At 41.6% G+C, this 12,663-nt stretch overlaps 1 protein-coding gene across 1 annotated transcript; it reads left to right on the top strand.

The window, feature by feature from the left end:
- Window positions 1–3,686: 3,686 nt before the first annotated feature.
- Window positions 3,687–12,207, top strand: ccdc40 (coiled-coil domain 40 molecular ruler complex subunit). Its single transcript, XM_075464473.1, has 19 exons — window positions 3,687–3,709; window positions 4,045–4,178; window positions 4,404–4,467; window positions 4,705–4,811; window positions 5,001–5,084; window positions 5,250–5,469; window positions 6,044–6,201; window positions 6,309–6,431; window positions 7,214–7,332; window positions 7,644–7,887; window positions 7,981–8,163; window positions 8,490–8,735; window positions 8,835–9,048; window positions 9,228–9,397; window positions 9,481–9,572; window positions 9,845–9,965; window positions 11,089–11,277; window positions 11,352–11,510; window positions 11,862–12,207. The coding sequence occupies exons 2-19, from the start codon at window positions 4,050–4,052 to the stop codon at window positions 12,111–12,113; spliced, it is 2,874 nt and encodes a 957-aa protein (XP_075320588.1). The 5' UTR covers window positions 3,687–3,709; window positions 4,045–4,049; the 3' UTR covers window positions 12,114–12,207.
- The last annotated feature ends 456 nt before the right edge of the window (window positions 12,208–12,663 follow it).

Here is a 12,663-nt window from a genome sequence, read left to right as displayed (position 1 = left end):
AGTTCGCCTTTGGCTGCTGCCCAGTCCAGTCCACGCTGGACCGTTATGGTGCTCCCTGCAGGTAGTGGGTCTGAAGATCATTGAAAAGTTTAAGGTCTGCGAGGACTTGGGCATTAAGTTGAAACTGGACTTCTGGAAACTTGACCAGAAGGCTTGTGCAGTGATTTGGCCCAAAACTGAAACAGCCAGAGCTGATGGGAAGAACGTCAGTCACTTGGTTACACCCACCTGATTTAAGGTTGGGTACCAAAATACTCCCCAACATTGTGTTGTGGTATTGTAGATTATCTGAGCCTCATCAGGTAATCCATATGCACACCTCAGCTGAGGAGACAGAGAAGTGAGACGGGAAAGAAGGAAAAGGTCAGGCATTACAGGGAATAGATAAAAGGGGGAAAAGGAGGAGAGCTTTGGGGTTTTCAAGAACATTTATTACATTTACATGTCTTTCGATGTCCTCGACTGCAAAAAAAATTTAATCTTTCTTTAAAAAAGGTTCAATTTATTGAAACATAAACTCACATTTTTGTCAGTTTTGAAGGTCACAATGTTCAAACATGATTACAGAAGAACTTTGTTACGGTAAGCTTAGGTTATATCTTACAGTTTCTGATTGTGGTTCCTTGACCTTATTTAACTTTATCTTTTCTTTTGTTATGAGTGCGTGTGTGCAAATCTGCTCCCAAGTTTTAGCCAGATATTAGATTAGAGTGCAATGTCATGCCAAAGTAGCACTGGCATCCAAAAAACGCCCAAATGTGTGACATTCCTTTCTGGCTTCCTCTGAGGTTAACTCCGGCCTCTAATTTCAGAATAATGTTTCTATGTTCAAACTGTTGGATCAGCCTCTGGAACCACATCTCAGTCCATTTCTAGCCGAACGTTAAACATATCCGTCCACTGCAAATTAATCAGTTCATGAATTGCATTTCTAAAGCGTTTCAATATTAAAAAACAAAAAAAATCTGCCACGCATGAGTTTATATAGTAAACACATGATTTTTGTTTGCTGTTTACTGTAAAAAAAAAAAAATGGGGTCAGATTTAGCCAGGCATCAGACTGCTGCAGAATACCAGCTTGTTAATTAGCAAACATTGTATTCAGTGGAGTGATTCAGTTCCTCCCGGTAAGATCCGTCCTCTTTCTCCTATTTTCTTTCTCCATTTCTTCTCTTTCCCACCAGATTTGACCATTTTTAGCTGGTAAGCTTTTAAATCTGCATGCATTGCTTCAGCACCATCGTGCGTGATGTCAAGCCACTGCCTCCCTGCGTCACCAAAAGTTGAATGCACCTAATCACCTACGCAGTTGCTATGGTTACAGGTCTGCACATACATGACAGTCACCTCTGCAGGGAGGGGCTTTGGAGGCAGAGCTGAAGCAACTAGGGGCATGTTACAAAGACAGAAACCTAACAATTCGCTTTAAATAAAACAGTCGGTATCAAATCCCACCGTTATAGCTTTTTTTAAACCTTTGCACAAGGTTGTAGAGGTGCTGAACTTCATTGTATGGAGGGTTACCTGTGCCCTCACTCTTCTTTTTGGGGCCATTAACAAAAACTGAACAAACTGAACACTTAATGCAGAGTGTCTGACTGCTTTGTTGTATTTGATTCGTTTTCATCAGATTTACACTGAGTGTATGAACAGGATAAACTAATTTGTCAGAGCAGTCATGCAGAGGAGATGAGATGGAAGGAAAGAAGATAAAACACACGTTCTGTTTTCAACAATCACATCTGGTTCAGACAGATCAAAATGTCTCCCCCAAAGAAATAGTAAATTAGCTTTACTAAAATAGAACTAACTATATACCAAAAAACAAGAAACACGGGAGAAAAATGAGGAAGAGTCTGTGTAAAATGGCTGTCAGACAATCAGAGGACTGGTAAGATGCGGTGATAGATGGCAGAGCTGTCGCCAGCATTCTGTCTACCCACATGTATCGGATACTGATGAAAACCAAGGAATTAAGTGTTACATTTTTTTATTTTTCACATTAAACCTTTGCTGCTAAAGTCAAGTACTTGTTTTAAACTAGTTAGCTGATTATTACAGATGCCTATGGAGGCTTTTCCAGTGTTCGCCACCAGAGAGCGGTACTGCTCCAGGAACATACAGCTGCAGCTCTTCTCTTCTCATACTTGGTGTTGGTTGATTGGCTGTTGGGTCCATCCTGTGGCAGAACCCGTCGGCTCACTACAGCATGTTGAATAAATCCATTTTAACAACATTAATGAAACATGTGATAGTTAGTCACGATGTGCAAGATGAACTGATCAGTGCTGAGATCTGTGAAAGGATTTTTTTGCTTTTACCTGCCCGTCAGATGGATGATGAGGAAGAAAATCTGGTGTTTTTGTATTTGGGTTTTGTGTTTTCATATAAGAGCAAACAGCTTACTTTCGTCAGTTGATGTCAGTCTGAACTCATGGAGGAAGATGCTGCCTTATTTTAATTTCCTGGTATTGATCTACACTTATCACACTCTGTAAAATGGGCAAATGGAAATAATTAAAGGAAGGATATTGTGGAAAAATCTCTTTTTTCTGTAACTGAAATCATACATTTGGGTTAGTTTAAAGAGGACAGCAGAATGAGGACAATAATAATAACTGAATATGTGTTAATATGATGCTTCATATGGTATATAGCTTAGATTTATAACTGAGAACCTAAAATGTTGTAAACAAAGTTTACGATTATATGGAAAAGAAACTAAGAAAATAAGTTATAGAAGAAGAAAATGGATATAAAGCCTAAATTCTGTCAAAAACATGTAGCATATCAAAGAATACATGAAAATTGTGGACAGTATTCAGTTTTCTGTACGAGTGGTTGAAATATAAATCTGTACAGGGATTTTAGTGTAAAACTGACAGTCTTATTGTTGCTTTTACCTGCTGCAGGTGGACTGAAAATATGAATTCAGATACCATCAGAGGCAGACATAACTCAGCGACAGAAGCGAGTGGAATCTGACTAGCCTACACTGCTGAGGGTTTAAAGGACTCTTATCCAACATTTTCTTAGTTTTAGTAACATTATTGTATATTTGATTGTGTATTTCATCATTCATGATACATTGTTTTAATTTTGAGCTTTCATTGTTGTTGAAACTTTACTTTACCCTGATTTGAAAGAAATAGGAGCAATTGTGCGTCGCCCTGATTTAGCACCGACATCAATGGGCATCCTGTCTGGTGGGAATGAACTCCTCTGTATACCAAAGTATTTTATGATCTAATGTGAGACCATCTGTCTGGCTGCTAAAGCTTGGCAGGAGTTGAGAAATGCAACAGGACAATGATCCCAACCACAGCGGCAAATCTGCAGAAGAATGTCTGAAAATTAAGAAATCAACCTATTGTAATGGTCCAGTCAAAGTCCAGACCTCAGTCTGACTGAAATGCTCAGCTAAAGAGAGTGTCCACAGACCTCAATGAACTGATGCACCATAGGAAAGAATAAAGGGAACAGAGTAGTACAAGCTTTTGAACAACAAAATGTTGCAGTTTAATTCAGTTTAAATGGAGTTGCCAGCCAAAACCTATCAATGACAGCATTAAGCGGTGGAAAACAACCCCCACGCAGACACCTGACTCTGCAGAGCATCGCTTTGAGCTCTGCACTTCCTGCTTTAACGGAAGTTTGCGGTTGCCCGGCAACGTTTTTGCGGCGACCTGCTGGTGGCGGTTTAGCAGCGGTAAGCCGAATAAAAAATAAGCCGAATTTAAATAGCATTGTAGTGGTTATAAGGAGCATTTTCCCCCTTTATTATTAAATATCAAAAGTTTGTTGCCGTCAGTCGCTGTGAGATAAGGTTTCCCGCAACCTCCATCGACCGCAACGCAGTCCTGGTTTTTATTCGAAGGTCTTGCGTCTTCAACACCAGCCACTTCCGGAAAGCCAGTAAAATAAAACCAAAACAACATAAAAAGAGGAGTAACTTTATCTAGTTGCGTGGCATGTCTGTTTCTCAGAAAAATGACATTTCCGTGTGAATCGTGCCATCTGTTAACCACTTGTTGGTCATTTAAGGTTCAATGCAGAGCGCTGAGGAAGAGGAGGGATTGAAGGAGAGCGCCACTCAAAATGAGGGCTACACCAACCTGCAGGATGAAGGTGGCGAGGTGGCAGAGGGAAGTGGAGCGCCGGGCTCACTTGGTCCAGAGGTGAGATGTCCAGAGAGCTCAGAAAGACCTGTATCTTTCATTTCCCCGCTTTGTTGTGTCTTCTTCTGCTCATGAAGGCGCGTTGGATATTTGTCCAGGTGGTGTGGAGGTTAGGACTAGAACAGTTGTAGGAAGTCTTCATCAAATAAAGCTCAACACTGAAAATGTAATCTGCTTCACAACACACGATGTGAGCTTATAACTACCTCTGTGGGTGACTCACAGGAACCATCTGCACCTCAGCCTGGTGACCTCTCACCCCAGCCGGACTTTGACCTCAGCGTAGCAGGTGAGTACCGTAACCCCCCCCACACACACACACACACACACACTTACCTGTCAGTATAATAGGTTAATTTAACACAAGTGTTTAACTTATGTCTAAATACTCTCACTACCTTTACAAAAACCTTGTCTGAATACAGGAAACAAAGAGAACAAAGTGGTGAAAACAGGCTAATTCACTCAGCAGCATTCACAATGATCTTTATTTGTTGAATAATGCCTTTTATCGTGTGTGTTTCAGTGCCTCACCTGTTGAGCCCTGACTCAGCAGAAGACATGGAGGATGAGGAATCCCCACAGGAGCAAGAAGAGGAGGAGGAGGATTTTATCATTATTGATCCCGAACACGTCTGTATCTTAGTCTTAAAGTCCTTCTATGTTCATGGAATAGCCATTTGTTGTCATATTAATTCTTTTTTCCAGCTGCTTTCCAAAGATAAAATATCAGGCTCTGAGCTTTTTGTCTCTGATGTTAAACATGTACATTGATCATTTAAAAAAGATAACGTTTTGTTGTTCCACGTCACCTGTTTGCAGCCGCTGGTCAGAAGGTTTCAAGGCGCTCTGAGCAATCTGTTCCGCAAACAGCTGGAGAGGGGCAAGTCAGAGCTTTATGAAAAGGTGGGCTTCTTCTCTGTTTGTTTAAAAGAAAACCTGCAAATGTGTCAAGGAGACGATGCTCCTCGTATGTTTTAATGCACGACATAGCAGTGAAAACACCTGTGAAGAATGTTTGGCTAATAAACTAACATCATCTGACTTGTGCTCTTGCTCCTGCGACCCCAGATTGGATTTGAGAGGGAGGATGACGACCGCAACCAGGAAGTCTTAGTCGATATGTTCAGGGTTCAGGAACATCTGGCCACAGTGCAAAAGAGGCTGGAGGACATTCATCAGACAAAGGCAGACGCTGAAGCCAAGCGTCAGCAGGCACACGATCAGCTGGAGGTGGTGAAGAGCAGATATTCCAACATAAGCAGCCAGAACAGCCAAGCCCAAGCTGAAGGTGGAACTGACTGTGCCCATTCAGGGTCATATTTCCCACTTAACTGCTGCCTCTTTACGTTAAACTTTTTTTAAATAAGAGAAAATGATTGATTTTTAATCTAGAAACCACAGTCTGAGCAACCACAGCTCCAAAAGCACAAGACAAACTTCCAAGAGCATGAGATATCAGTGTTGTTAGAAGCTTAGTGTTAACTTCCTCTCAGTTTTTTATCTAAATTCTGTTATATATGTATCCGTATTTTACTTTTAATAATAACTCAGTCCTTTTAAAAGTAACACAGCTCTGGATATTGATTATTTTTGCTGAAGGTTTGTAGTTTAACACAGTTTAAATAGCAATAGACTGGAATATGTTTCTAGATCACGATTTTAAGGTAACAATTTTTAAATTTAAATGCAAGATATTCAGTTGCTGAAACTATTTTTGGACAGATTGAAAACCTCACATTTGTTACTGCTCTGCAGGTTTTGTATGAGTAGTGGTCTGCTGTTTGCTCCATCAGATATGCAGAAATGTTTCAGCCTAAAGCGCCAATTCATGCATCTAAACCACAGTTTTCTATTTTTTTCAGTGACTAAGCTACATGCGTTGTTGGACAGATTCTTGCAACACCTCCTTATCACACAAGGACACATTGAAGATCTGCACTTTAAAGTCAAGACTGTGAATAATTTCAGACATAAAGCAGCAGCTGAGAAGACTCAGGCAGAAGAAAGGAAACTGAAGCAGGTGCACTCATTAAAACCACCAGATGTTTTAAAAGTTTGGATTGTAGTTGACGTTGTCACTGACGAAGTTACTGATGTTTCTTTAAAAAAACGCTCCTGTGTCACCAGGACTTGTATGTGGAGCGTCTAACAAAGGAGATGGAGAGGCTGACACAGCAGATCGCCATGTATGAGGCCCAGGCCAGTGCTCAAGCAGAGGAGACACGAGCAGCCAAAGAGGCTCTCTCTGAGGTAACTGTTGGGGGCGGAGCCAAGAGAGAGCCATGGCCACCACTCTTTTAAGCATGGCCCCCATTTTGACAAACCCACACAACCAGTTGCACTTTTCATACAAAGTGAATATTCCACAAACGCCATTAAAGAGTCGTGAAAATAACCCTCAAAAACATTCACCAATACTTTAAAACGTATTTTATGCCAGAAATAAGGTCCAGGTTTTAAAAAAAAAACTAATTTCTCCTTTAAGCACAGTGTACTTCCACATGGAAAACATGCCGACATGTGTAGATAAGAGTAATCAAAACAATTTGGGAGTGCAGACTCCAGAAGGTAAAGTTCCTACTTCTAAAGCGTAAGCAAATACTTACAATTCCACATCTAATGGATAGAAAGCCACATTTTTTTGGATTTTTTTCTTACCACATAACAAGTGTAAGTCCAACAATCTCATCACTTGTGCCACCAACTCTTGAGTGAGTTCTGACTCCTTAACAGCTTTTCTTTATCTCACATCAGCAGAATGTCTTAGTTTGACATATAATCAGACAGATCGTGTCATAAAATAAACTCTCCAACTTCGTGGTTTTACTCTCTGAAAACCTCTCTGGGAACTGAAGAGTGATTGACAGTGTTACTCCCTATATCCTCTAAATTTACTCTAAATAAAGTAGCCGGTCAGAGTCACTGTCACAGTTTTGAACTCTGGTGTTCTACCCACAGTAGATGTGCTGCCATATCCCTTGCGAATGATCTACATCTACGCTCACACTCTTCATGGCTGTGTCTTTGTGCAGGCTGAGATGAAGATGGAGTTGCACTTGATGGGGCATAAACAGCTGGTGCAGCAGTGGAACAGGAGCCTGATGGCCAGGAGGAGACGAGTTGAGGCCTCCGACTCGATGCAGGACGTGCGGTAAGATGGAGGGAAAGAGGAGGCTCAATATTATTAAGCAGCTAGTCCACTATAAAGCTGCTTTATGTATTTCAACTGCACACTGAAACCTTCCTGTTGGTGACATTCTTCATAAACAGTGGCAGTATTTTGGAAATTGTGTTTCTGTGTATCAGGCTGTTGGTTTTCACTGCTTTTCACGCCAGGATCATGAATGGAAATTGCGGAAAAATGACATTTGATTTGATCGATTTGTCTAAAAAGCAACAGCCTCAGAGCGAACTGAGAAGCAAACAGTAACATTCTTCAATCGCTCTGTGTTTTTCCTTCAGTTTCGTCGAGCATCAGGTGAATTTGCTGGACAGAGAGATCGAAAGCTACAAGAAAAGTTTTATCGCAGAGCAGGAGAAAAATGAGACGCTGACTCAGCAGCTCAGCTGGTCTGAAATGGATTGTGCCACTTCTGAAAAACTGATAAGTCAGAAACGGGCTCAGCAAGAGGCGCTGCAGGCCGATTATAGCACCTGCCTGCGCATCGTGCATGAGACTGAGCGGACTCTCACCGCGCTCACAAAGGTTAGTAGAAGAAGGCCAGCGCTCTTTTCCTCTGTAACAACCCCACACTCCCATTTATGCTTGATCCTTCTTTCTTCTGTGCTCTTTTCCAAGGAAACTGGTACATACCAGACTGAACTGAACATTCAGAGGAGGCAGCTGGAGAAAGAGAGCTGCGTTCGTCTGGAGCTGGAAGACAAAATCATGACCTACATGCAGAAGAAGCTCACTCACAACAAGGCCGCGAAGTACTCCCAGCAGCTCACTGCCAAAACGGCCGCTCTCAAGAACAAGAAGGTACACGGTGATGTTATAAATGTAGAAAAATCATTGCAGTTTTAAGCTTCCATCTGTTTCTTTTTCCGGATTTAGTCTGAGGAACTTTTTTTAGTTACCATAAAAGTGGCAAACTGTTTATTTCATAGATTAAGTACCTACTGTTGAGCCACCATACATTTAAGCTTTAATCAAACCCCCACGCTCCACCAGCTTATGGCTTCAATCATAAGCTCAACATTATTAGGGTCATTTTTAACTTTTGGAGGGCTAGATTTGGAGCCACTGATAGCATTAACCAAATCTAACAATCTGTGTGTTATTTATAATTTCTCCCGAACCCTTAGATGCATCACTTGCAGCAGCTGGAGAACGAGGTATTGTCAGTGAAACTGGAGAAACAAAAGGTTGAGCAACATGTGAGCCAGCTTGCACTCACCCAGCAAACCTTAGACGAGGAGGTTGCCAAGTTGAACAAGTTGCTGAACTTAAGTCAGGCCAAGTTTTCTTCATTTGTTCAACTCATCGAGCAGAAACAGGCGACAGTCTCCATCTGCAACAGCAAGATTTCTCAGATCGTGGCCAGCACTGGGGTGAGGATAAATCAATGAGAAAGATTAGTGCAAAATTTGTGAATTCATTATAAACAACCTTTGCACTCAGATGTTAAAAACTGTGTTTCCTGCTCCCAGAATGAAGACCTGAGTCCTCAGCACATCAAGGTTCAGCAAATAATGGCTCATATTGAGGAGCTGGCAGCGCAAATCAATAATAATCATCAGCTCTGGATGACGCAGCAGGGAACTTTAGTAGGACTGAACCAGGAGATAGAGGCCGACAGCAGGGAGATGCGTAAACTGCAGATGGATTACACTGGAATGCAGCAGAGGAAAATCCGCTTAGAGAGTATGCATCACATGAAAACACCCACATGTTTGCAAAAACAGGGCAATAAACGATGGATTAAACTGTCTGTAAAGCATCAGAGTCAAATAAACACAGGTTTTGTTGAGATACCGTTAACGTATAGTAAACACAACAATCTGCAACTATATTTAAACCGAGTCCTACTTCAACACCTCTAGGTCAGATTGAACTTGAAGAACGAGAGGAGGCAGAACTGGAGAGCAACTCGAGGATGCTGAGGAGAGACTTGGTGAAGCTCAACACCCTCCTGAGCAAAAACCAAGAGCTCAGCCAGGCTCTGGATGAGGAGAACACGCTGATGGAGACAGACTTCCTTCACAGAATCAAGGCATGGCAGGGCTGCTCCAAATTTAGCCCCCTTTTCTGCCGTTTTTACATAAATAATCGCTAAAGATAAAATGTTGTTGCTAGGAGGCAGAGTGGAAGTCTGTCAACATGCAGATGAAACTCAGCGAGACGCAGGAGGAAAAAGAAAGACTGCTCAACTGCCTGGTGGAGGCTGAGTCAGTCACTTCATCATTTTGTCCTTATTCAGTCTAGTCAGTCCACATCTCTATGCCCATTTCTTATCTTACTCATGTTCCCTGATCAGATGACTAAATATATAAATACATGTATGAGAAATAGATTAAAGTAGTGATGATATGTTGTGTATTTTAGAAAGCAGCTCAGTTAAAGATTCATACCTAATACACATATCTGATGCTTTTTTTTTTTTTGACACGTGTTCTTTGTTGCGTGTGTGTGTGTGGTTTTGCACGTGTGTGACCTGCAGGCGGCAGATCATGCTGTGGGAGAAGAAGACCCAGATTTTAAAGGAGACTCGTTCAGTTGTGGACTCAGAGCTTCACGAGGGAGAAATCAAGAAGATGAAAGCTGAAATACACCGTATGGAGGTAAACGCAGTCTGAATGTTTGCCCTTTGTCACAGGAATCTCTGCACTGTGCAGCTGTTTTCACAGTTAAAGATCTCACCTTATATGAACAAAAGTGCGGTGCAGAGAATTTGTGCAGGTTGATGAATCCGAGCAAGAGTGAAGCAACATAGAAATGTAACTAGGGCTAAAATAAATATTTTATTGCGCATTAACGCAGGTTTTATAATTTCTTTTATTATTGTAAAAGTCTGTTGCTCACAGGCTTTTATTTTGTAAAAGTCTGTTGCTGTCTGCTGCGGAACCGGAAAAGAAAGTAATCGGCGGATCCACCAAACATGGAGAAGGGTTCGGAACTTTTACTTTCATGTCATTTTCATTTTAAAGTTCTTCCATACGGCGGAGTCGACAGAACCAAAGTCATCTGTAAACACTGCCAAGTTGAATTGTCTTCTCACCGTAGTAGTTCCAGTCTAAAATATCACTTAAAGGCAAAACACACAACTGATACCAGCAAGTTATTCAAGGAAACAGGCAGTGGAGCGAGGCTTCTACATAAAAACTACATAAAAATGCTGATGTTAAAAGTGTGTTTGCACAACAAATGTTATGGCACTTTCATTCATATGGCAGTACATTTAAAATAAAAAAATGCTGAAGGCTATACACTACTTTTTAATTCATTTTTGGATTTTGCGTACAAATGCGATTAATCGTGATTAATCAGGGAAATCATGTGATTAATTAGATTAAACATTTCAATCGTTGCCCAGCCCTAATTGTAATGTGTACAATATATTTCCCAGAAAGTGGAAGTGAAGTGACACCAGGGTTCTACAGAAACACTGCAGAGTCAAACTTCTAAAGAAATGTATTCATAAGTCACACAGAGCCATGACTGTGGGGGAGGTAATGGAGCCGTGAGCAGTGGCTGCGTCAGTGTCACAGACGTGTACAGTACAGCACAAATGTATTATTAACCACTTTTTTCTTAACCTTTCGGTGTGTGTCCCTCCGAACCGTACGGGGTGGAATAAGCAGAAAAACTGACTGCAGTATCTCTTCGATAAATCTTAAAAAGTCCAATCGATAAAGCGCGATTATTAGATGATTATTATCATAAGATGATTATTCGTGTGTCCAGTTGCGAGTCAGCCTGCTGACGAAGCAGCAGGAGCAGCTGATGAGGGAAAGCGAAGCAGTCGTGGCGAAAAGGGAGACCCTCATCCTGCGCAAGGAGGCCATGGGCCACAGCTCGCACCGACAGAAAACAACGGGAGAACTTCAGCGCTCCAACGAGGGCCTTCAGCGCAAGATCAAGTTAACACGCAAGGTTGGAGAAGTGCATTTTCAGCATCTGCAGATGCACCAAGAACATGTTTAATGTGAACTTATTTGTTTTGCCAGGAGGTTTCAGAGTGTGAGCATGTGTTCAGGGAGCTTCAGCAGAGCCAGCTCAGTCTCGGAGACAGTCTGGTGCAGGAGAAGCAGCAGCTCACAGAACTGTTCTGCACCAGCAACGTCCTCGGCTCTGACATGACGAACCTCCAGGACGCCAAAGAAAGGGTGAATCTGTGTTTCTGAACTGTTCTCCTCTATCTACGTACGAGCATTACTCTTCACTGTCTCTAAATTTAATGGAGCGCAGTCTTCAAGTAATAGATAACACAAGTCTTTTGTCACAAAGTGTTACATCATAGTTTCAATGAGGGTGCGGTGGCAATGTTTACAACATAAGAGATTTTACTGACTCATGTTCCACAGTTTCCACTGATGGAAACCACTCCCACTAACTAAGAATAGCAGAAATAACCTCTCCTTGTCTTTTGCTCTCTGTGAGCCTTATTACAAAACCCCGAACATTTAAAAGCTCAACACATATCTGCGCTTGTTCTTTATCTCGTTTTGTCTCTCCAGAAACTAGCCCGCTTAATCACTCTGCAGAATCGAAAGAAGAGGCTGCAGGGAGTGAGTGAGGGCAGCTACAAAGCCTCGTCCACCAGCGAAACATTGGGTGCCGCTCTGCAGTGCCACACTGAGCGCCTGCAGGCCATCAGCACCATCCTGCACCAAACGTGCGAGGAGTTCGCTCAGCACCAGGCGGCACTTTCCAGGGTGTCACGAGCACTGGCAGCACGTGCAAAGACGCCCGAGAAGGAAACGCCCTGAGAATGAGGGGAAGATAGAGACATGGGGTGCACAGAGGGAAAGATTAAACAAGCACTGACTTGACTTTAAATGTTAAATATTTATGTGGACTGAAATAACATGATAAAATAAAGACTAATGATAAAAACACAAAGAATTTAATCTTTTATAGTGTTTGTCATTTTCTCTTCTGATGTTTTACGATACATAAAAGGTTACTAGTGACATTTTCTCCTTAAATTATTTTAGGAAATACCCTCAGTACAATCTGTGGTATATCTGTGCTTTGTGTAGGAGCAGTTTTCAGCCATATAAATACATATATGCTTATAATATAGTTATTTTATCTTTCTTGTGAGGTAAAATGAAGAGTTTTTCTGAAGGAAGGCCAACTGGTCTTAGTTGCACAGTACTGTGAGATGTCTTGATCAATAGTTTTCAAGCCTTTCTGAAGTTTTTCTTTGGACATTTACTGCTTTTTCACTTATTTTCCTGAACATTTTCAGCAGTTAAGCCACTTAACTCTGACCTATGACTCGTTCACACCTAATTAAAGGGATGAACCAGTGTT

Source organism: Odontesthes bonariensis, chromosome 4, assembly GCF_027942865.1.
Source record: "Odontesthes bonariensis isolate fOdoBon6 chromosome 4, fOdoBon6.hap1, whole genome shotgun sequence".
Taxonomy (NCBI): Eukaryota; Metazoa; Chordata; class Actinopteri; order Atheriniformes; family Atherinopsidae; genus Odontesthes; species Odontesthes bonariensis.
This window is presented reverse-complemented; position numbering and strand designations above follow the sequence as displayed.

Bases quoted from the DNA above. Each gene is read 5' to 3' on its own strand.
- ccdc40 (XM_075464473.1), top strand. From the start codon at position 4,050: ATGCAGAGCGCTGAGGAAGAGGAGGGATTGAAGGAGAGCGCCACTCAA. The intron at 9,049-9,227 runs GTATGCATCACA...CAACACCTCTAG, and splicing joins GAGGAAAATCCGCTTAGAGA to GTCAGATTGAACTTGAAGAA. The intron at 9,573-9,844 runs GTCAGTCACTTC...TGTGACCTGCAG, and splicing joins AACTGCCTGGTGGAGGCTGA to GCGGCAGATCATGCTGTGGG.